The 25,000-nt window shown below is 39.4% G+C and overlaps 1 protein-coding gene across 4 annotated transcripts in view; it reads right to left on the reverse strand.

Moving 5' to 3' along the window:
- LOC138023705 (integrator complex subunit 5-like) overlaps positions 1 to 25,000 on the reverse strand; it is a 37,996-nt gene that overhangs the window by 1,679 nt on the left and 11,317 nt on the right. Inside the window, exons 5-23 of one of the 4 annotated variants that reach the window (XM_068870758.1) lie at positions 23,521 to 23,623; positions 23,101 to 23,196; positions 21,392 to 21,581; positions 19,854 to 19,986; positions 18,846 to 18,909; positions 17,570 to 17,670; positions 17,346 to 17,404; positions 16,827 to 17,002; positions 16,155 to 16,263; positions 15,348 to 15,467; positions 14,091 to 14,158; positions 13,027 to 13,253; positions 12,484 to 12,593; positions 11,129 to 11,162; positions 10,496 to 10,671; positions 7,913 to 8,130; positions 7,071 to 7,141; positions 632 to 780; positions 200 to 304 (exon numbers count right to left, since the gene is read on the reverse strand). In XM_068870758.1, the coding sequence (XP_068726859.1) occupies positions 200 to 304; positions 632 to 780; positions 7,071 to 7,141; positions 7,913 to 8,130; positions 10,496 to 10,671; positions 11,129 to 11,162; positions 12,484 to 12,593; positions 13,027 to 13,253; positions 14,091 to 14,158; positions 15,348 to 15,467; positions 16,155 to 16,263; positions 16,827 to 17,002; positions 17,346 to 17,404; positions 17,570 to 17,670; positions 18,846 to 18,909; positions 19,854 to 19,986; positions 21,392 to 21,581; positions 23,101 to 23,196; positions 23,521 to 23,623 (2,309 nt within the window). Of the gene's footprint in view, positions 1 to 199; positions 305 to 631; positions 781 to 7,070; positions 7,142 to 7,912; positions 8,131 to 10,495; positions 10,672 to 11,128; positions 11,163 to 12,483; positions 12,594 to 13,026; positions 13,254 to 14,090; positions 14,159 to 15,347; positions 15,468 to 16,154; positions 16,267 to 16,826; positions 17,003 to 17,345; positions 17,405 to 17,569; positions 17,671 to 18,845; positions 18,910 to 19,853; positions 19,987 to 21,391; positions 21,582 to 23,100; positions 23,197 to 23,520; positions 23,627 to 25,000 lie in introns of all 4 variants that reach the window. The other 3 variants (XM_068870756.1, XM_068870753.1, XM_068870747.1) reach the window with 3 other exon arrangements.

Below are 25,000 nucleotides of genomic sequence, written 5' to 3' on the forward strand. Positions count from 1 at the left end.
TGAAACCTTTTGCCTACCCCACCCCAGCAGTCAACATCGCTCAACAAAATCGAACGGATAAAGAAGCAAATAAATGCTGAAGCAGTTTGCCCAGGCCTTTAATTTTGAGGAGGCTTTTCCCTACTTAACGAATATAGAAATCCACCAAGCAGTTTTCTGTTTCTTAAATTCAGACCATAAAACAAAAGAGAAAGAGCACCTTGAGAACTCTCCACATGGTACTAAGTAAAGTGAAAATTTCTTTGGGCTCAAGAAGACCAAATACAGCTCCAACTCGGCTAAGCGGAGGTGGCAACCAACTCGCCTAAAAGAACAAATCAAAGGGAACAACAAGAAAGTTAACTGTCTGAAAAACCATACCTACGCTATGTACGTGCACTATGATGAACCCCAACATCTTTTCTGCAATAAAACGGATACGAGTTTTTGGACAAACAAACCATTTTTGCATTTAATTCATGTCTTTGTTTCAAACTGCTGGAGTATTCGCGCGAGATGTCTTTCAAACAAACTTCACATGTATAATTATCTCTTTCTAAGCGCGTGTTCGAGGAAAGTACTAATTGGGAGCGTATGAAAATTGAAAAAAAAGAACAAAACAAAACAAAACAAAACAAAACAAACGACATACCTTGGTCATAATATCAGTGATAAAACAATTGACTTCAAAATGAAGAGATGATTGGTCGACTGATGTGCCCCTGTAAACCTCCCAGTTGGACATGACAGTCGCGAGTAGACTGGACATAAGAGTACTGCATTTGGATAACGATGACACACCTTTTAAATAACACAACACACAAAATTTCATAGGAGGTTTTCATGTGACGTCATCGCTGCCAAGTTGGTGGACGAAAACAAAAGATCTCTCATTAGCTTCTTTTGCTCGTCCACCAGAAGTCCTACATTCCTCTATTGTTATTGGTGTCTCTGAGGTTGAAACTAAAACTTTAAACTTTACTAACAAAATAATCAATTTGTATGTCGAAGGGGGCCCGACTTAATTAAAAAAAAACATGATTTTACAAGATAATAAAAACGATGAGAATTATACAATACAATTGGTCAATCCATTTAGGAGATAATATCATGAAGAAAGTCCAATCAAATATCAGTACTGATTAAATGTTAGTATCGTCCCACTGGCGCACAGCAGATGGAATGAATGCGTCAGCGAATCTCTTGGTTTGGCATTTAAAAAATTGGGAATGTTCTTGGATTCCTGAGACAGTAGTGATGTGTCTTCTTTACAGGTAGTAAACAGTTCAACTTGTTGGTAGATTTGTATAGTACATGGCATAAACTCTCTCGGCGTTCAAACAGCGTAATCAAGTTGGCTGTAACCAGGCTTTCCTGGTAGGAATACTTTGGAAAGATAATTTAAAGTGCTCTTTGCTGAATTTGTTCTGTTTGGTCACGACGACTGTTAGTGAAAGCGAAACGCCAGACTTGGCATGCGTACTCCATTATCGGTCTGACAAACGAACAGTAAACTGAAACCAGATCGTTTGATGACGTAGCAGCACGTTCATGGGTATGATGAGCACAGACGCAGAGTCTTTTGCTTGCCTTGGAACAGATATAATGTACGTGATGGGACCAAGTGAGATGAGATGAGATGAGATGAGATGAGATATACACTCCAAGTAATTTAAAATGTGTAACAGTGTCAATAACACGACCATCCGCAGTTAAAGGTTGCACTGGAGAATCATGCTTGAGGAAACTGATGCGTAGTTCTTTAGTTTTTTGGGCATTGATTTTCATGTTGTTACTAGTAGACCAGTTACAGATTTTGTTTGTATCTCGAGGTACACCAGCATGTGTTGATTTCCAGGCTGATTTGTTTTCGCCAATTTTAACACGAAAATAGCGTTGACAGAGGAAATCTGCACACCAATTGATCAAAGTATCAATTTTTGCGGATACGATTTCATATATCCACTTGAAAACAAAACTTTCCAAGATCTTAATGAGCACGGGAGCAAGAGAAATCGGACGGAGATCTTTATCAGTGTCCTTTGGATTAAAAGGAAAGGAAAGGGACTTTATTTAACTGTCTAGTCGTTCTAGCGCTGGAGCACTAATTGGGGACACTGTAAATTGAAATTAGCAATTAACGCAGATCAAGTCAAATATTGGTTTTTGAGGAGAGGGGAAACCGGAGTAACCGGAGAAAACCTCTGGGTGCAGAGAAGAGAACCAGCAAACTCTAACCCTAACCCTACCCGTGAGACAAGCCTTGGATGAACTCAGACATAAGGATACCATGGTTAAACGACAAAATGCTTGGCTAAAGGGACACAAGTTAACTTACAACTCCTATCGCAACAAAGTGCAAAAAATGTGCTCTCAGGCTCGCCAACTCTTCTATAAATCTATGGCCAACACGAATCACGATCATGCGAAATGTTGGAAAAGTATCCAATCATTGGCTGGTCTCGCGAATCCACCTATCTTGCTCAGCTTTCCCCTCAATGGCGATGTTATAAAAGACCAAAAAGTTACTGATCACATTGCAGATTCACTTAGCAAAGTTGCGGAGAACATGCCGCCACTCAATTTCTCTCCAATCCATCGCGAGTCCACTTTCACTCCTGATAAGTATATCATCACCGTTGAGCGGGTTGACCAGGCTCTTGCGAGCATTGACACTAAGAAATCTACTGGTCCTGACTATATACCAAACTGGGTATTGAAAGCTAACTCCACCGTTCTTGCCGTTCGCCCAAGGCCAGGTCTCACCGCTCTGGAAACGTACAAACGTTCCCCCCTTGCCTAGGGGGGCGCAGGGATGGCGCAGTGGTAAGAGCACTCGCTTCTTACCAATTTGGCCCGGGCTCGATTCCCAGACTCGGCGTCATATGTGAGTTTGGGTTAGACTTTAACGTTGCGCATGGGTAGATGAGTGTTCATTTGATTAGTGGGAACTGTAGAAAACAAACAGAATTTGCCTTTTGCAGGAGTAATTGAGAACAATGGAGACCAGTTGATTTGGCTCAGCGATCCGCTGGTTTGCTGGTTTGCGTTGCCGTTTCATTACACGAACAGCATTATAGGTAGTAGATAAGCAAGGCTTTGGATGCAATGAGACAGTAGCCTGGTCAGAGAGCCCAGTCGATGGTAAAATGGATGCGTCATGATAATGTGACCAAAGAGTGAAGCAAACCTGGTCGAGGATTTTAGAGCCACGAGTTGGACTGGTAACAATTTTCTTTAGTTTTAAGGATGAGCACAATTGCCGGGGTTAAACTGGTTGAAGTCGCCCATAATGGTGATTGCAGAGTTGATATGTTTACACAATATAGAGTCCTGACCAAGGTTTGGAATAGGAAAGTCCTTAAAGGGGAATCTTTGTTGTCTGGAGGGTGGTAAACCGTGGTCAGAATAAGTGAGTTAACGCCTCTAGGATGCCGCTTTAATTCCACCAAAAGCCACTGCACCTCAACATCAGGACTTTCGCATTCGGATAGACACCAGAAATCAACAGATGATTTGAAGTATGTGCATTCCTGCGTTCCTCTGGACGATCTTTAGGTATAGATATATAGCCAGGAATAGCGATAAAATCATCCGAGACTTTAGAAGAGAGTCAAGATTCGGGTATTGATACAATGTCAGTCGTTAGAGTTAATCGTTGCATAGATAGCAGCTATTTTTTTAACCATAAATCTTGTGTTGCTCAATAGTACTTTAGGCAGAGAATGGTTCCTTGGTTGAGTGTTACTTGTTATTTGTGTCAAATTGTTGTGTTTGATTCCACTGGAGAGACAATGATGTTTTAGTAAACGAGGTCGAATGATTGATGGTATTTGTTGTGAAACAGTAGTATACTCAGGTGAACTTTGGTTTGATGGTTTCGAATCGATTCAAGTCGAGAGCCGCTTTACGTTAGCCTGGAGAAGACCGAAGAGTTGACATGCTGTAATCCAACATGGCGCATTGAGGAGAAGTTATGTACATAAATCGCCACGAAGTTGATAACGCAAACATAGAAGTACATCAACACGGTAACAGGATACTTATAAATGAAATTAGGCCACATTTACATTGGAAGACGACACAACAGCAACGCTAAACATCAAAATTCACCGAGCTGTAGAGAAAGCTTGTGGCAACCATGAGCGCCGCTGACCTCCACCCCATTGGTTGGAAACGTCCTATTGTGGGTAAGCTTCGCGCAGTCACCAAGTTACTTCCTAAAAGCTGGATTGGCAGTTAAAAGAGCGCTGGTGTCGTTAGTTCGACTCCCGTCAAGAGACAAATGCTGTCTTCGTTTGCCTCTAGAAAAGTTGGTTATATTTAAAACTCCGGAGCTACCTTAAGCAAGCCGTGCTCTTGAGCGTTTTACGTACCTCATCATTGGTGATACTCCGGTTTAGCTTCGCATGGGCATACACCATACTCAAAAATGGCGGACAAGCGGAACGACCTAGGTTCTAATACATGAAAGCGAGGTTTGGTAGACCGTATATCAGTCTAGAAAATTTAAGTAGTGGCAGATTTATGATATATGATATATGTTATATGATATTCCGGTCTTATCAGAGGTAAATCATCCTAAAATGACGTCCTCAAGTAGTGCAGTGAATGACTCAGTTATTCTTACCAAAGATGACATTCCCGGAGCATCGTTAGCTGGCCAGGGCTAAATCCTTCTTCGCTGAAGAATGAAGAGTTGCAGTTTTGGTTGCGCGAAGTGGTTTCGTGGGGATTCCCTTAAACTGAAAACGAAACCTTTGCTTGTGCAACGGTAAGCACAAGGCTTTGATTTTCAATGGTAGTTTAACAGTTCATAATCCTCTTTTTTCGTTTGGTGTAAATTTCGTCCGGATCAGGATTTATCACCATTTGAGGAGCGAGGATGGCACAGTCGGTTAGTGCATGGCCTTGGTGCAAGAAGTCCTGAGTTCGATTCCCGGATCTCACATCCTTGTTTCGACTTCTTTCCATTCTGTGTAGCTTAAGGAGGCTGGAACCAGTTTCACCACTTTTAGAGACCTTCTTATTAGATAAGTTATAACTACTATACTGTATCACGTAACAGCAATGTTATGGTACCATATGAAACACCAATTATTGCTTAACAAAATGCGCTCACAATTTTGACGTAATATGTTACCATGGCAACATGAAAGCTCTTCAAAAACACCCTATATTTCGTCTTTACTTGCTTATATCTTAATGATGAACTTGGTGACCCCCATTTTTTATTGTAAAATAGTAATTAGCAATTTGAGATAGGACTATCTGCAAAGTTAAAAAAAATTCTTGGGAGCCAATTCAGAGCTACCTTAAATTTTCGAAAAATTAAGGTAGCTCTGAATTGGCTCCCAAGAATTTTTTAACTTTGCTGATAGTTCTATCTCAAGATGCTATTACTATTCTACAATAAAAAATGGGGGTCACCGAGTTCATTATTAAGATATAAGCAAGTAAAGACGAAATATAGGGTGTTTTTGAAGAGCTTTCTTGTTGCCATGGTAACCTATTACGTCAAAATAGTGAGCGCATTTTGTTAAGTGATAATTGGTGTTTCATATGGTACCATAACATTTCTTTTACGTGATACAGTTTTGTAGTGAACAACCCTTCTACTTAAAAGGTCCTTAAAAGTAGTGAAACTGCTTCCAGCCACCTTAAGTAGCTTTAAATACCCGTAAAACGGAGCACTGATGGAGAGGGGGGAGTAAAATGAGCGCACCGTCGACCTCAGGTTTGTCAGTTGAATTACTGTTACGAGTTATCGACGTTAAATATGGTTGCTTTACTTTACTTTACTTTTGATCGCGTCCACTTTTCACGTATTCCCCCACTCCGTAAAGCGCATTAAAAAAAAAAACAAAAACTGATAAAACTTGAAAAACATCAACTGTTAAACTACTGTTTAAAATCAAAGCCTTGTGCTTATCGTTTTACAAGTAAAGGTTTGTTTTAAGTACTTTAAGGGAATCTCCACTACATCGCATCGCGCAACCAAAATTGCTACTCTTCATTCTTCAGCCAAGAAGGATTTAGCCCAGCTAACGAGTCTCCGGGAATGTCATCTTTGGAAAGAATAACTGAGTCATTCACCGCACTACTTGAGGACGTCATTTTAGGAGGATTTAGCTCTGATAAGACCGGAATATCATATAACATAAATCTGCCGCTACTAAAATTACCTAGACTGATATACGGCCTACCAAACCTTGCTTTCATGTATTAGAACCTACAATTGTAGGTCGTTCCGCGTGTACGCCATTTTTGAATACGGTGTATTGGGTTGGAATCCTTTCATAACTGTGTCGATCTTTCGACATTTAGGGCGCTTTTCTTTCGTCAGAAATGGCCAGCCGGACCCGTCAGTTTGATAAGAAAATGCAACAATTCGAAGGAACAATTGCATGATAATCCATCACATTCTTCTGGAAGAGTATAATGATCCTCGAATTGTGTTAATTTGAAGGAGTTGTAGAGTTAGTCCGCCCAATCGCCCGGTCTGGCCGGTCAGTTCTGTCAGATGGAAAGCGTCCTTGGCTTCTTCAGGTGACAGTTCAGTAGTAGAAAGAATGAAAATACACGGTAAGCGCAGGAAAATTTTCTTATATTCTGATTCTAAACTCGCAGTCGCATGTCCCTAACAGGGAACAAAATTTAAGGTTCACAATCCAGTCAGGATGACAATCAGATATAATCTGACGTTTCTCTGACGTTTCCAGAATACCGATTCTGCTTATGACTCCGTCGCTTACGAAACCGCATTGTCGGAGACGAAAGCAGAAGCGGAAGGATAAACCAATCACAGTGCTCGGTTCCAAGCATTGTGATTGGTTCGTTCTTCCGTTTCTGCTTCCGACTCTGGATCATAAGGGACGGAATCATAAGCGGAATCGGAAGAAAGTGGGAACGTTCTGATTCCATTCATTACAAAGGCAGCACTTCCTCCTCAGTTATTTATAGATCACGTGTGTGGGTTAGGCCGAGATTCGAACGCACGACCTCCCGCACCAAAGTCCAGTGCTCTTCCAAGTGAGCTAACAAGTTCCGCAAGGATAAATAATTCTTTGAAAAATAAAAATTTCACTAACCTCCAGCAACAATGCTTATGAGAGCCCACAAAATTGGATTTTCATCAAACGTTTTCCTTATGCGCAAGTCCCTGCAAGTGAGAAGTGCATAGGGTTCATTTTATCGATCAACTTCCAATGTGCAAATAAGGAACGATTTTCATTCAACGGACATTTCGTGTGGAAATTTAATGGAACAAGATTATTTCCGGAAAACACTTTCGAAAATTTAGGATTATCTTTTGTCTTTCAATTGAACCCGGTTTAAGGCATTGCATCCCTAGGCCCTCGGCCCTCGGGATGTGTACGAATTAATTAAGACCTTCGTTTTTGGCATCTATCTCTTAATAGTGGCTACAGGCCCTGGCAAACGGCTTCGATATTTGGTTCAACATTCGTTCGATTTTGTTGAACAACAATGTTGAAAACGTTTGCCCCCCTAGGCCTCTTTCAACCGTGTTGAAACATGCTGAAACGAAGTTGAATCGATGTAAGTTGAATGAGCTTAAGAGCATTTTTAACTTTGTTTCAACAACCATTCAACACTTACTTTGATTTTGTGGATGTTGAATGAAGTTGAAGCGTTTGCCCCCCTCTTTCAACATTGTTGGGTATGAGCGTGCGCGCTAATCGTATGTCCGTATCCATGGTAACAACCGCGGCTGCAGCCTGGGACTGAATACTTGTTGAGTGAAATGTTGATAAATGTGTTGAAAGCGTTTGCCCATCCCAGCAGTCAACATCGTTCAACATGATTCAACAAAATCGAACGCAAATGTTGACGCCGTTTGCACGGGCCTTAACATTTCTTTTCCTTGGCTCTTTATTCTATTGGCGACATCGTTGCATTTCCTCCAACTTACCGTTCGATTGTAAACTTGAGGCTATCCTCGTCAGGCCAATCAAATGTGATAGGAATAACATCGGGACAAACTATCTCCATTAATAACAAGGCTAAAGAATCCACGTATTTATGATGAAGTGTTGCACTTGTATTGTCGCTGTCCCCTTGATCACTGATGCAACACAGAGTGAAAACCATATCCGTGAACAGTTGACTGGTCTGGAGCCACGATTGAAGCTGAAAAGTAAATAGATTCTTCAATTCCAGGACTAAGGATTACTTTTTCCAAATTAATGAGAGTCTATCAGCCATCCTGGGGACTGACTTTAGTTGTGCCTTAGAAGAAAAGGAATGCCAGACTGAATTTTCCTGATTATAAAACCAATGAAACTCGCTCAATTTAAGATAATTTTTCCTGTTTGCCAAATCCATTGCGTAAGTACTGAGATGCTGGACTGAAACGAGGCGTTGTTATGGCAGCAGTCCACAGTCTGCAGCAAAAGCAAAGGTGAATCTCCTGCATGCGATAAGGATACCAAACTAAAGTTTGGAAAAAGCATCAATAACTGAAAATCACCATAACAGTTGTTTTCAAGTCTTAGCAGGCTCGACGTTTTCAAATTTCAATTTTTCTTCATCTTGGTCATTTTCATAACAGTAGTCTCGTAAAATGTGGCAATCATGAAGCGAAAAGCATTCCTTGTATTTCAGTGTGTTGAAGTTTAGCATGATCTAGCTTTAAAATAGGAAAATCAAATAGTACAGGGAGCAGGGGTGGCGCCAAGCCCTATGTTTCCTAGTTAAATCATGGGTTCATTTCCGAACAGATAGTTCTAATCGCGCGTCACTTCCCATAATAACAACCCAGAAGCAAATGACCTTGAAGCACAACTCTTTTCCTTGAAACAAAGCTGGGGATTTTAGGAGAACAATTTTATGCCCAAATGTGGACAAAAATAAGATCGATGCTGCACGCGCGGGGAAAATGCAGAAACTATGTTATATCCAAATGAGGAAATTTTTAAACTCAAAAACCCCAGATCTGAACCAGAGTTACACGCTTCAAGGTCATGAGATTCTGACAAAACTCTATCATGTTCTACGAGAGCTACGCGCTAGCAGAATGTAACCTGGCCCGGGTTGTTCGAATTATGGTTAGGACTAACCAGCGTTAAATACCATAGAAACCTATAGGTTTTGACACCTCTTAACCAACGGTTAGCACAAACCAGGCTTCGAGCACCCGGCCCCTGATCGGTAGCATCATTACTGAGAGTTTAGCGTCGAATTTACGTGAAACGACAAAAGGCAAACAACAGTTTCCTGCTTGTCATGGAGTGTAAGACGTCCCTTATTCTAACTTGTCTCTCTCTTTTAACAACTTCATTGGTCGGTATGAGCTAGAATCAAACACGCTTTTTTTGAATTTACGCAAATATCAGCCTATCGTTTGCCGTGAAAGTGATGATAAATCTCTCGAATGGAAACCTCATCAGCAACCAGAAGTCGATTTGACTCCACTCTTCCCATCTCTTAAAAAAAAATCGGTTTCATGTGACCAACTTTGATTTGATGATTTGATTTCATTTCACAAATCACTACGGCAACGACAACGCAGAAAAGAAGTAATATTATTGGTTAAAAGAACCAAAATGATCGTGCTGCACGTGCGGCACGCATTTTTGAACATTTCTCCCCCGTACTCATCAAAACTACTACGTGAAATGAACAAATTTAAGGTTTTGACTATAACGTGGAGAAACTTCGGTGAATCTTCCAGTCTCACTCTTTACTTCAAATCCGTCAGCACTAATCCAGTTATAAGACACTTCGCCATATAGTTTATAATTATATAGCTGCATCAAAAGCCAATATTGCCAACAAATCTACTTTTTATTAATTTTTGCCAACTGTCAATCAACCAATCAAATGTCAAGATAAATTGGCCAATCAGATTGCAGCTATTATCAATGCTATCAAACTGCTGTTTTCTCCAGTTTCAAGGTTCAAACATGATGGTGCATGTATACGATTGATTTGAGTGTCAATGATATTTGCCATGTTTATCTGTTTTTGGATGCTGTGTAACTAACGGTTAACAGGACTACATGTTGTCGAATTTGAAAATAAATGGATAACAAAAATAATACAATTATTTCCAAATTGGACAGCATTTAGTCCTATTACATATACATAAACAAGATGGAATAATCATGAAATATGTAGAATAGCTCAAAGTTATGTTTTCAAGTTCAGTACCCCCTATTATTATGCACTTTAAAAAGAACCAAATGCCATTCTCTACTTGCACAAATCCCAGAACACATCTCTTTTACACCCAAAAATTTTGCATAATCATTGTTTGAAATTTCTCCTGGGACATGAAGATGCCCCAAAAGAAATGAAAAACAATGCCTTTGCATTCTTTTTAGGGGGAGAGGTGTAAAAGAGGTGTAATATGGGATTTGTGCAAGTAGAGAATCCGCTGTGAAATGTGGTGGGATGCACAGAGTAGCATCATTAGCATTGTTATCATTATTTTCGTTCTTGTTTGTTCTGGTTGTTGTAAAGCGGTGAGACGGTTTTGGTGAGTGAGCCTTACCTCGATTCTGTCAGGTGTTTTCGCGCTGTTGCTTTTTGCTATGTCCCCGACAATTCCACTGAAGAACACAGAGGAGGGAGTGAGAGGTAGATGAGATGAGATATGAGGATTGCTGTTCCGCTCTAATAGAGACACTTTTATCCCCGTCAGGCCCGTTTCAAGTTTACCCTGTTCACCTGCAGTAAAGGAAAAAACTGTGAGTGGTTTCCTATTGCCAACCATGGCAACGTGCTTATTTTGGCCAACCACAGCACACAGCCAATCAAAAGAGCCAATAAGAAGACAAAGCCAATGCACGCAGCTGGCGGAGAGCGCGGAAAAACGAGGAAGACCAAGTTATCGCTATCGTTTTACCGCTGTTTGGCTGAGAATGTGCCAAGTGATTTTAGAGCCAAGTCTACATGTGCAAGACACTCCGAACCTCTCTAAAACATCAGTAATAAAAAAAGCTCCTTCCACTTAACTGTTCATAACGAAACAAATGATAGCTTAAATGATTGTTAATCTTAGCTCACAAGGTCTTAACTCTTATAGGTGTTGCATCAGAGGATGTATAATCTTCAAACTAAACGACACATTATAGACTTGTCAAATCAAATGTGGCCTGAAGTGATAACACACTATTCGCCTCACCTGACGAGATCCCACCAAACAAATGCACATGTTCCTATGGAATCAAAATGGAATATCATTGCTCAGGTTGACGAAACAGTGAATACCTTTAGACGATTAACTTGGAAGTTTTAGTCATTGACTCACAAATCGCGTTTGATAAAAGTACGTCGAAAACTATTCTGAAAAAATCCAAATCATTTAGGTTATATTTCAGTTACCACGAATCTCTGTCCATCATCAAATAAAAGACTCTTCATGGCATGAAAGCTTGCCATTACACTGTATTTTGCTTTTAATTCTCCTGGCCGGGAACCTTATTAGATTACACAGATCGAAGTTTCAGAAAGGAATTTCTAGTCAAAAATGATTCGTGACTTTCGGTTGGATGTAGAACAAGGTCTTATTTCGTAAAATTTGATTGGTTTGCTTCCCAAACCAAAAAAAGAGAGAACTAACCACAGATCCAACGACTTAGACTCGAAAAGACAGAGGCTGACATAACACCAAACAATTGCCAGGTTATGAGAGCTGCTACAAAAACCGACTTTTAAGAAATGGAACCCAGGTACCAAGCTTTTTTTTTGTTTCTTGAGCTCAACTACCTTTTACCCTCCACCTTTAATTTGTTTGTTTGTTGTTGTTGTTGTTTTTTTTTACCAAGGTACATGTAGCATATTTACTATTTAGAGTTTTTCAAAACGCCATGGGGGTCAGGGTTATACAAAAACAGTACAACCATACTACTAAACTAACTATGCGACGACACGAACAAAGGCAGACCACAAGTGACAACACTCAAAATCCAGTGACACCCTCTTTAAGAACGATGTGTGGCTTCTTTACCCAACCACACTGTTGTTTACGAACAAGCGGTATAACGTAAAGAACCTTATCCGAGAAGACTATAGAATCTATCCACTTGCAGCTGACAGTACAAAGACAGCACGTCTTTCTCCTCAGGTATTAACATCAGTAGGGTTGATGCGGCCGTGGAATCGAATCAGGACCCGCCACTCAGGAGATCGACTGAGTAAGCTTTTAGTTAGATTCATTAATTGTAATTCTTATCCAACTTGTAAATAGTCTTATATTGTTATAATAGTTAATTTATTCTTTGTACGTAATTACGCAATTCAGCCTACTGGCTGCTACGTTTTTATTGTCAATAAACTGTCAAACTGTCAAACTGCCTAATTAAGCCATACAGGTGGCATGGTGTTGTGATGGACCAAAGACACCTACCCACAAGAAAGCATTTACAAAAGAATATGCAGTAAGAAACAAAGGAACAAGATATTCCTTGGTAAACGGACGTTTTTGTCCATGCTAACAGAGAGTCATTTCTAGCAAGAATACAAGTTGTATTCAAGTACCTTTTGCAAAATCCCTTCGACAAGGAGCCTCAGTAAATAAAGTCTACATCTTTCATCCTCACAAAGCAGTAGAAAGAACTTTCTACACAATTTAATGCGCTTCATGGTTTCTGCAGAATAAACGTAGGAAGAATGTTGAAGTCCAAATATCCTTAATAACAATTTCTTTTTTCACTGCAAAAAATTAAAGTTCGTTTTTGGGCCGCTGAGAAAGAAGTTATACGAAGTCAAACGAATAAACGGAGAGAACTATTTTAACCACAAACAAACATTTTTGGAGAGGACAGCTAAAGAGCTAAATCTAAGTTAAACTGAGCAACAATAATATGAATCTTAACACCCCTTAACTTTACATTGGCAAATAGCTTCTTTAAACATATTTATTACATTGTTAAGCTTTAAATTCAATGTACACTGTACGCTTTCCCTTATAAATGTGTTACGTTTCTGATTTAGCATGAGCTGAAATGCTCACTGAGCGTTGGTCGAAAAGACCAATGTCTTAGTTTTGTTCCATAAAGACCGAACTGTTATTTGCCTTACCCACTGTTTTGCGGTAGCCATGCTGGTTGGCCAGTGTGTGTAGCAATTTGTAGAACAACACGACACAATTGCTGCATAATTTCATCAGTGTGGAAACTTTATCTGGCATAGGTTTATGCATTGACATAATTAGGTTAAGAGTTTTCAAAGAGACTTCCAAACTTGAATGAGCCAGCAAATTAACGAATACAATATGATGCTTTTGAAGGGACGACGACAAGTTTGACCTGCGGGGGGAAAAAAAGAGTGTGAGTTACTTTAGAAAGTCGAACATAAGTTCCTTGCAACCTGATCCATTCTAAGCCAAACGTGATCATCGCAGTTAGAGCAGTTTTCAAATGACCGTCGATTGCAATTGCTTCTGGAGCGGTTTTCAATCGAGTGCCGTGAAACAAATACCAAAGAAATTACTCCGAACAATCAGAGCAGGTCCAAACAGCGCAATGAACCAATCGAAATTCGTAGCAATTCCATGTAACTAATGCTCAAAGCGCGGGAAAAATCGCGCGTGCAAGTCACGATTGGTTTTGGTTTTCCTTTTCATTGGTTGATAAACTGGTGCGAAAATTTTAAACCAATCACTAAGCGCAGCAATTGCAATCGCGTGTCATTTGAAAATTGCTCTACAGTGAACAACTATTCACTGAAGTGGAGGTGGCTCGTGGTGAGGAAAATATCCACAACAAGCCTTCGACACCTAAAAACCTCTCTATTTCTGTAATGATTACAATATTTTCGGGCGCAAATCCCTCGCGAGTTGCTCAGAGATGACTAGCAAAGGATATTTGGAGTTTGAGTGGCCAATCAGAGCGTGGCTTCAACGACATCCACTGTTTTAGCATAATTACTAAAATTAATAGTCTTTTCTTTTTTTCAAATATCTATGCTTGATAAATACATCTCGGCATTAGTAATACTCTATCACCCAATCCCTGGAATGTAATTAACTATGAAACTTGAAGTAAAGAGAGTTGAGGGAGATGGACACCGCTGCTACTGTATATATCTTCCTTTTAATATAAGCTTGAATAAACAGCTGAGGATAAAATGACAGAATTTCTTACCTAAACAGCAGCTCACTTTCCTTTTCACTTGACATTAAATGATGGAAATTGCTCAGCAAACCCAACAGCTAGCAAAAGAATAATGCAGTTGTCCTTCAGGCAGTGATTCCGAGATTCTCACAAGAGTCTCACATGATACCTCCTCAATGCCAGGTAGGATGGTGAGAAGGAAAAAAAAAATTAACTGGTCGTTGGCGCTGCGTTTTGTTTTAATGGCGCAATTGCCTTGCCCGAAACAGTTGCCTAGCCTTTGTCAAAATTAGTCATCGACAGATAACCCTTGGTGAAGGTAACCCTTAACCTCGTTACGGGGAACTGAGAGAGGAGATGCGTTGTGTGACAAGCGTTACCCGCAATGCATCGGACCTAGCCTGCAGTGCAGGCGTATTTTGGGCGCGCGAGTGCACATTTTCGTATTAGGCCACCATCTTTCTAAGATTTGGTAACTGTGGAAGATTGGGGCGAGGAAATATTTGCTGAGGGAGTAGGCGTTAAGTGGAAAAATGGACTGCACCAACCCTCTCCCGGTCAAGCATCTAATCACAATCCAAGATGGCGGCGTCGAAAACCTGGTTTATCTAGCGTTCCGCGCCAAAATAACGCCTGCACTGCAGGCTACATCGGACCAGGGGCCCGTTTCTCGAAAGTCACAAAACTTTACGGGCCATTTTGAGGTGTCAATAGACCAAATCGGCTAACTCAATGTTGTACCCAATTCAAACCCTTTGGGAATGAAACGTTTTGTTCCAGGTATTTCATTTCATTTAAATATGAAATGAATGCTTCTTTATTCTGCAAATACAAAACACAAAGATTCTTAATACCGGGAGATTTGAATTGGGTACAACATTGAGTTAGCCGATTAGGTCTATATTGCCTTTGCATCTCAATTCATCAAACTTCACTCACTCAAAACTTGGTAAGTTTTGAACAGACAAGCGAGAAGCGTTGAGTGACTGTTGCTTCTTTCAATTCAATTAATAGTGATAGGAAACGGGAAGCATTGCGTGACAAATGTAAGCCGTAACGTTTCTCCCCATTACAGTTTTTTTCGAACTTGAAAAGCAAGAATTACTCCGTGACCAGCCCAACCCATAAAGTTTCGCTCCGTTATACAGACAACTCAGAAACAGACAATTCTGTTATTATTTTTAGGGGGAGAGGGTTGAAAGTGGTTTTCCCCACACATCCCATTAAAAAAATGAATGGTCCTTCCCATAGCGAGAAGATTGACAAGAGTTGCAAGGATAGCCTTACCTGAGCTAGGCTTGATCCAGCAGGTGATTTGACGCTTGAAAGACAGCTTTTTACGACATCATCAAGAATATGTGGATAGTACAGCTCCAATTCCTTATACATGTGAACAAAAACCTCCAGCTGCAAATAGAAGATCAATTTACAACCAAAGGAGTGCTTTCAGTTACTTAAAACTTTCAGCACTGAGGCACAGGCCATGAAAAGTTTACAGGAAAACAACCAATGCTATTGACTTTAACCGTAAAGAGGACTAATTAACAATTAGATCCGTAGCCCTTGCGGGCTACGGGTCAATAGCCCGTGAGGGGAAGCCAAATGGGCTATTGACCCGTCGCCTTTGAGGGCGAAGGGTCTAATTGTTTTAGTATCACCCAACTAGTCTAACAGAAAAGGCAATAATAAAATTATCAAATGCAAGTTAAAGAAAAGTTTATTTGGAATAAAACGAAAGAAAGCGTCACGCCTTCCGCTACTCGAGGACTATTAATAATAGTCCTCTAGTAGTGTAGCCAATCAAAATGCAGGATTTGCATTAGTCCACTAGTTGGGTGATACTAATAGTGTATATCAATAAAGTGTACCATTTATATAATGAAATCATTCCAAAATCTTTTCAATTATTTTTCTACTTCAGCATTCACTAACAGAGAAGGTTTGCAAAATTCACATGTTTGTGAAAAAGCTCTTGGGTGAAACCTGTAAGAGGAAAAAAAACTAGACTTATGAGCCCCTGCAATAATAATTATTGTTAAACTCTGGACTCTTACAAATAATAATAATATCAGGACAATGCAACTCAAGGCTTACTTTGTTTGGATTTCTGCTGTTTATCATGACTTGGTTGAGGATTCCTGCAGCTAAGGTTTGTCCACTATGTACAGCAATAATGATCAACAATCGAAAAATATTGGGAGACCTGCTTGAGACGACAAGAACAGAACTACAATCATTATGTAAGTTGTGATATATGTAAGTAAATTAAAGTGACTGCTGACCCCAAAACATGTTTTTTCCAAAACGTCACTTAGAAGCAAACAGACTGGCAGATGTCCGTTGCCATTGATTAGACACACACATTCAGTTGCAGGTGCTGTACATGTATGCACATGTCTCTAAATGAAGTTTGAAATCTGTGCTGTATGTCAGAAAAAAGGGGGAAACTGACTTGAAACTGCATGGTGATACAATGCATAAATTATGTAGCCATTGGTACACACAGTCACACACATGCATGTATATGGTAAATATCACATTAAATTTTGACATTGTCCTCAACATCTTGGCACCATCTTTGACAGGTCCGTATTGGAAGACACCGATGGATGAACGGCTGGCATGAACTTGGCACTTGTCAGGGTATTAATGTTGGCTGTGGCAGTGTGGATTTACATGTACATGTATGTTCTACCAAGCTACTTGCCCATAATAATAAATAATTATTGCAGAGGGCATTAGTCAAGACCATAGAGTAAGCCTTACTCGTTGCCATTAGACATCAATATTTCCTTGCACAGGTATTTTGAGTGACAGGCCATCTCCTTTAGAAACTCACTCTCCATCTGCTTTGAATCTAAGTGCGACGAAGAAGATGTGTTTTTGTTCAACAGACTGTGCCTTTGAACAGCTGACTGATGAAGCCTGTGCAGCAGCAACTCCTTAATTCCAAAAGCACAAGAAATAACAGAGATCAGTTTCAATAATCACACTTACCAAAGTTTTTTATAAACAAGAGTAATGGTAATAGGAAAGCTAAAAGGTTGTAAAAAAAAGCCAAATTGAAAACGATTGATCAAACTTTGTTAATTACTCTGGAAACATCTTATAGGATAAACTTTTTTCCAGACCAGATTAAAATGTGGTGAGATGCCCTCTGTTACGCATAGATGTTGACATGCAGCAAAAAGGAAAAATGTTTAATATGATGATGACAATAATAATTATTTTATTGCAGTACCAGTTGGGCAAAATTATTATTGCCCCTTTAATATTGAGAATTACCATAGCAAGAATAAATGACTTCTTTACTTCAGCTTGGCTGGCATTAGCATCCTCACCAGCTGGAAGTCAAGCAAAACAACAAAGTTATCATCAACTGGCCCTGTTTGTCCAAGACACTGGTGTTGCCAAAATTGTGACATAAAACGAGATGCTAAAAAGTTAGCAACTATGGAAAGATTTTTTTTTTCAGAATATAAATTACAGTATTTATTCTTCTTAGTCACCTCTGCTACTTGATTCTTGGCAGTTTTTTAGTAGAAACTGGAAAATGTTAAATGTCCCTTCTCCCGTGTTTTTGATAACATCAACAATGGATGACACCAAACTTTGAAAACAAAAACAAAAACAGCATAGCTCAGGGTCAAACTTTAAATTTAATGAAATTTGTAAATAATTATTATTATAAGGCTTGCAGGGAAGTGCACGATACAAATACGTAACTGAAAATTTTCTTAAAGTTATTCTTTAAAAAGCCAGCATGAAGCTGCCACATGGTTTCATTAAGATACATGTACTTTTTCAGGTCAACACAACTTGAAGGGCTGTAAGTATAACCATCATCGGTAATTACTTCACTTAAATGGTGGCCAAACTTTGAGTGGTAAAATGGCAAATTAACCACACTAGTGAGCTGTGATAGTCCTCCTGAGGTTTGTTTTGCAAACAAGGAAAATTCTATGTAACTGCAGCTGCCTCTTTCCTTGGGTAACTTATAACAACTTGTAACAAACTTAAATGAGATAGATTCAATTACATGTACATTATCCAGGGTTCTTGTCAATTTTTAACAGAAGGTAACATACGCGTAAAAGCAGGAGCTCAGAGAATTTTTGGCAACATCTCAGGTCACCACTGTTCATAAAAGAATAGGAATTATTTCATTGAATTATTGTTATTTATAACATGACTATAATTTATTTATTCTGTCTAATATTAATTTGTTAACTCATGTATTCACAGAGATTATTTTGTCCTGTTGATTTCTCCATGTGTGGATGCCATGTTGTCAAAGTGTCTCAAGTAATGATGAGATCTTAGAATGGCCGGGAGAGGATTGGTGGACATCAACCGCCTGGTTCGTTCTGACGCAGAGTATTGCTAATTTCTTCTGTCAGCAGATTATGTACTTACTGTAGTCTGCGATAACATCCCAACATAGAAAATATGCTATAAACAGCAGAAATTTTTTTTAAATGTGCTGATTTTGTGGATTTTAAACAGGATAATTTCAAATATTTAATTGGTAAAAAGCCGGTAACATTTGCTTGAATAGCTGGTAAAAAGAACCGGTTACACGTACAAGCTCTTAACAAGAACCCTGTATTACGTAAACCAGTATGAAAGGAAGTAGAGGGGACCTTAACCTCCATATAAATATCATTGTACTGTAAAACTACTGTACATAATTTATATGTCGAAAATCAGGGAAGAATGGAAGGTGATGACAGGAGCAGAATGAAAGGAAAAAAAGGGAATAAAATTTACTTAACAGAACTCTACCTTATTTTCAATTCCCCTCTTTTCTTAGATTGCTCTACCAATTGAACAAGAACTTCTGGAGACACTAAAATTGAGAAAGAAATAGAATCTTACTGTAAACTCATTATTCAGGAAAGCAATTACAACAGACCCCATGTTTCCTTGTCTCGATAATTTTTATATCCATCATTTAAATTTGCTTCCTATGCTCTTACACTAAAACTGATCCAGATACTGTATTGCAGAAAATTAGTGCACATAATTAGGTGCATGCCAATTTTGATGGACATCACAAAGAATCCCCCTTGCCCTTCTCCCTAACTAAGTTTGTGGTCACGCACTCATGCCTAGAAATACATACAATCATTATTACCATCACAACTTGTCCCTAAAACGCTGCTTGCTGCTCAAGTATGGTAAACCATAACCAAAATCTAATTTGGCTTATTGATGTTAATACCAGTAGGTGTAGAAAATACTTCTAATAGGCTTAATAGTCCTGACACTTCGAATTGGATATCAACATAGGGCGTGCTTCCAATTACTGTAGGTGTAAACTGTACACTGTATATCAGCAGGGGTTTCGTTAGAAGCTGGTCACCGACGGTATAACGCCATCTATTTGTCAGAAATTTGCCTCTCACGACCGGCTACTCTGTCTTGATTTTCACTCAAACTCTTGTAAAAGACAAGAGTGACTTTCACTTACATTGATCAGCCCAGGCATCTACTGAAAAGTTATTGAAACTCCTGCATCAGACACTTAAGTGAAAGAGACATAATTTATGTGCTGTACTTATATGAAGTTTGTTGAACATGCCATGCTTGAATCATGACAAGTATTTCACACACAGGTCATAGTGCTGTAAGAAAATTTTCACGTTTAACGTCCCCTATAACCCTTCTCCACCTGAGAGTGTCTGGCTAATGCCAAATGATTTTGCTTCATGACTGGGGACACTTAAGGTGTGAAAGGGGTAACACTGTAGGTTATAATTTTGAGAAGAAAAATCCATTTTAATTACTTACAGGCATCAAGAAACTCTTTTATAGTCCCCTTTAGTAAATTTGGTGATAAGGTAGCAACATGCAGAAGAAATGGAAGAGTAGCTAGCTGCTCAGCTGGATTAATAGCAGTCTTTGCAGAGCAAGGAATACTTTCCTGAAAGGAGTAACACATTATCTCAACATAATAAATAGCTGGGGCTGGTTGCTCAAAGCCTGGTTAGTGCTAACAGTTGGCTAAGAGGTATCACAACCTGTAAGTTTCCATGGTACTGTATTATTTTAACAGTGGTTAGCACTATTAAAATGAGGTTAAACGAAGTTTAACAAAGTAAACAACTAGGAGCGACTGCAGGCTATTGGTCAGTGGTTGTAGTATACTGGCGCATGCGTGGAATACCTCGTGCTTTGGGCTGTATCGCTTATTTATCAGTGTGGCGGGAAGTAGGAGCATTGTGTGGAGCGTTTAGTGGTTTTGTTTTTTTTGTTTTTTTTTCCCACTGTGTATCAGTGTGACGGGTGCCCATTCTTCTCGGGGGCGTGGGGGCTCATGGCTGGGTTGTCAGGTTTTGCCAATCATCGGTACAGTCTCCATCTTGGAGCTGGATGCCAATAGTGGAAGCTCCAGGATGTCTCGGGCACCCAACCTCCAAAGAGCGACGATGTTGTTTACCATGCTTTAAGCAACCCCAGCCTGGACAACAAATGGCTAAAAGACAAAGTTACAATGCAAAATATTATTGAAACCTGACATTAACTAGTAGGATAGTACAATTCTGTAACTCATTCTCGGCTGTCAGCATTACTGTACAATGTGGGATGGCTCGTTTAAGTGAAGCCCAGTACAATGTAGCAGTTTCATTCCTGGTTTGTTGTTCTATTCCTCTCCTACCCACTTCTCTTTTCCCATCGCTAAATAAAAATGCAGTGCTAAATAAAGATGCAGTGCGACAATTGCCTCGATGACAATGCATAGTGGGCTTATAGAAAGGCCCAGGAGATTGACATGGAAGAGGCGCCCATTCAGGCAGCAATATTCACTTAATTCTACCGACTGAGCTACAAGGTCAGACGGGAGCAGGCTGTGGGAACTGAAGATGATGAGCAGTGGTGATCTAACCCGAAGGTCGTGGGTTTAATTCCTACCCTGGTCAGCGTTGTTCTCTGTCCTTGTGTGGGCCCATTTCCATTAGTAGGGCTAATGCTCACATGGTTCATATGGGGTGGAAACCTAGCACTTCACATTGCACTCCAATCAGTTAAGTCTGTTCAAATGCAGTGTACATTGTATATGTGCTACACGGCCAGCATTTGCAAAAACGTAATACTTCCATAAATAGAAGGCTAAGATTTCTTGTCCAAGAAAGGGAAATTAAAGAGAATAATTTATAACAACTGGAATGAAGACAAAGAACTCCTTCATTTTAAAGGAATGGCATAAGATAAGTAAAGGAGATGTTTGGATGGCGCGGCCAAAACAGATGATATTACAAAATCAATAATATGGATAATTTTATATAAATTGGAGAAGGTCCCCTTAAGATAGAGAGAGAGGAACTAACATGAAATAAAGCAAGGAGGTTGCTCCTGATTTCTTGGGAATGCTGAAGGGAAAGGTAGGTCAAGACTTGCACCATGGTAGGAGTCATAACAGAGACATCGCCACTGACACTCCCAGGGTACTGGCTTGCTGTGTACTCCTTAAGGGCTGTGGAAAGTAGCTTGGGAATAAAAACTTCATGAAAATGAGATCTACAAAGAAAAAGAAAAAGTTGCAACCAGTTACATGTACAGGTCAGCTCAGTTATAGTAAATTAAAGCACTGGACTACTGTGACCAAAAAACAGGGTGTTTCACAGAGTTAGCACTGTCAGCTACATGTACTGTAGCATTGTCAAGCCTACGACACCATGATACTGATAGGAATTCAACCAAATCTAATAATTGTTACAACCTCTGTATTTGTTTGGTTCCATTACAATGATCAGGATTTCTTTTTTTCAGTTTTCATTAGCCAAAATATGCAGGATGTCACGTATTACATACACGTAAGCTCGTATCACACGCTCATCAGGTGAGAATGTGTCAGCTTGTTTTGCCCACTCAGTTGTTGTTGTGTAAATGGTTATAAAACAAAATTAGATTGCAGTTGCTGAAATTGGAAATTAACTGAAAGAAAACAACAATATCCCAGCCTTAACCTAGAATGTGTGAGCCTTTTTAATGAGACTTAAAAACAGGGATTGCATTGTAAAGAGAGGAGGTACATGTATCCCTTCAGATTCATAGTGAGGGTCTTTGTTCAAGATTTCTGGCAAGATGGTCACACATGTTGTATGGTTAACATCTGTCTCAAGCTGTTGAATTTGGAGAGCAGTTTCAATCAGAATGAAAGTTTGTGTTTTTCTCTTCTTTGGTAAAATTTAATCCAAAAAAAGATTAAGAAGGAATTCATTTCCTCTAAACTAGACAACACTGAAATAAGCAGATATGACACATAACAGGGTAGGACAAAAAGGCTGTCCGATAGCCCGGGGCTAGTGGAACAACGTTTCAGGCTAGCGCTTTCTTATAGTGGGTTGCCCAATGGGCAAGCATCGATTGAACACAAGTAAGGCATTGTTGGTTGCTTTTTTTCTGATGCAAAAGTGAAAGAATCCAAATCTTTTCTTTTTAAAGGGCCGATATCATCCTTTTAAATCATATTTTAGCCGACTGTAACCAATATGGCGATGACCAGACCCGCCTGGACTGAGCAATTCGCCTCAAACTTCCAGTTTTCCCTCGGCAAAAGCTTTAAGATCAATGCAGAAGATTTACAAGAGGATCTTCAAACAGTGGTTATTTTCCAGTTCGGTTATTTTCGACTGATGATCTTCAGAAGTTGAACATTTTTTTGACCATGTGCATCATGCCCAAAATAATTTTTTTTTTGTAAGAGGAGAACATCAGCATACAAGAAAAACAAGCTGCATTTGTACAGTTGTTTGTTTTATCAGTGTGCTTTACAGTATATCTTTAAAGAATTGTATTGAGGAGTGTTTTATCACAATCAGTCATACACCTGACGTTCAATGACCTGATAGGGTAACGGGCTCATGAATTATTAATCAGTTTGTTTTTTTTCAATTCAAACTAAACCATTTTGGGCTACCTCCTCAGAGACTTGGGCTAGACTAACATAAGATGAAATTAACAGCTTGCCCTTCTTGGTATTTCATCTCACCCTGCATTATACAGTTACTGTAATTAAAGACTTGTTTTTACATACCCAATGTGAGCAACAACCCAGTCAAGATGAGGAGAGCTCTTCATTGCTATTTGAAGGAGACACTGCACACAAACATCAGCCTGGCCACGCTCAACCCTACAGAATGATGATGGTACATGTATTTATTGTTTTGCTTCAAACCGTGACAATTACCAGTAATCAAAGACATGTGTTGACAACTTGTTTTCAAAGTTAAGCATTTTAAAAATAAAAATTAATAGTTGTTAGCAAAGGAGTAATAAATACTATACATGTAATTCTAAAGCATGAACCTGTCTTTTCAAAGGCTGCACTAAAGAAGTGTACACACAGGAATTTTGTGTATTGACTAATTAATATATATAATAAAATTTTAGAAAAACTAAAGAAAGCGGGAACAAAAGATAAGGTCTTATTGGGATAAAGAAAGTTTCAACTTACAGTTTTGCACTGCAGTGGATTGCAATATCCATTAAGCTCTGAACAGCAGGAAACAACATCCATTTATGAAGCCCTTCACTGAGTGACATAGTAATGCTGACACCTACTGTACCAAGGATATTGTATCAATGTTGTACAACTGAAGTGTAGGCAATTAACCATTAATGTAACCCCCCTTACTACACGTACATATTTCCCATTTGCTTTTTTGTTATAAAAAGAAAAATTGCCACAAAAATACGAACAAAAAAGGTGTGTAACTTCCTCAATATACATGACTGTGTACATTGTATATTAAAATGTGACAAGTCCTAATTGTATTCCCACGTTTTGTAGAGTTCCAGACCAAGACATGTACAGTACTACATAATACAAATGTAACTTGAAAGCACAATACTTCACACTGAGAAGTGATGTCAAATGAGCAAAAACCAAAGCCAAAATTTTGGTCTATTTCATCTCAGTAGCATCATCTGATCCGAGTCATATCATCCTGAAAACCCCATCTCACAAACATATTGATTAAATCGCATGGGACAATGAAGATTTCATGTACAGTACACTACAGTGTCTGCAAAGAGTACAGCATTTAGAGTTCCCAGTAGATGTAGGGCTCTCACCTAGGGGAGGGTGAACCGGGATACATGTAGTAATCTCAAAAACAATACCACATTCAGTGTTCACTGCAAAAGTTAAGCTGTATTTAATACAGGCTTGAAATTTGCCCATTATTTGATAATAATATTGCAATGTTAGTATAGGTACAGTACTTGTAATCACATGATTTTGAGTGCAATTATTTGGAATAAATAAGAACAGTAATGGGCTCATGCAAATTTAAAAGTGCTTAAAGGCAATTTTACTGTCACACATTCAAGTAAAATGTAGTTAATGGATCGTGACAATTTTATCTGTAATCCTTTCATGGTGGCTCTGTTTTCAATGTAGCATTTGTGCCGTCTAGTTGCCAAGGTCAGCAAACACTAAGGGTTTATTGTATTCTTGCTTTGAACTTCATGGCTTTGTTGTCGCTAGCAGGCTAGTACGATCCACAGCATTGGCACTTTTTTCAAAGCTCTCTTCACGGCTAAGAGTTGACATGTATAACACAAAGTTCTCTTGTAGAAGAGCTCTTCCAACTGGCTATGCCAGCTGACATTTGTCTAGCTATAAAAGTATGTGAAAACTACTTAGAGATCACTTATGTTCTGTTGTTCAGTGCAGTTAGCTTTGAATATTGGCCTCGAGGTTGGGCCTTGTTGTCTGTCAACTCAGGAAACTCCTGTGTGGTGCGGTTAAGTCTGCAAAGCGACTTCCCCCAAGCTTTTTGCCTTAATTTTGAATATTGCCTGCTAACAGATACAGCGATGTCCGATCCAGCACGTGCTGCTTTGCATTCAGCTCGTAGTGCTGGGGAGATAAGTGACTCAGAGGTTCCTTTGCCACACAATCGCCGGAAGTCACACAGGCCAACTGGAGT

This window comes from Montipora capricornis, chromosome 2, assembly GCF_036669925.1.
Source record: "Montipora capricornis isolate CH-2021 chromosome 2, ASM3666992v2, whole genome shotgun sequence".
NCBI lineage: Eukaryota > Metazoa > Cnidaria > Anthozoa > Scleractinia > Acroporidae > Montipora > Montipora capricornis.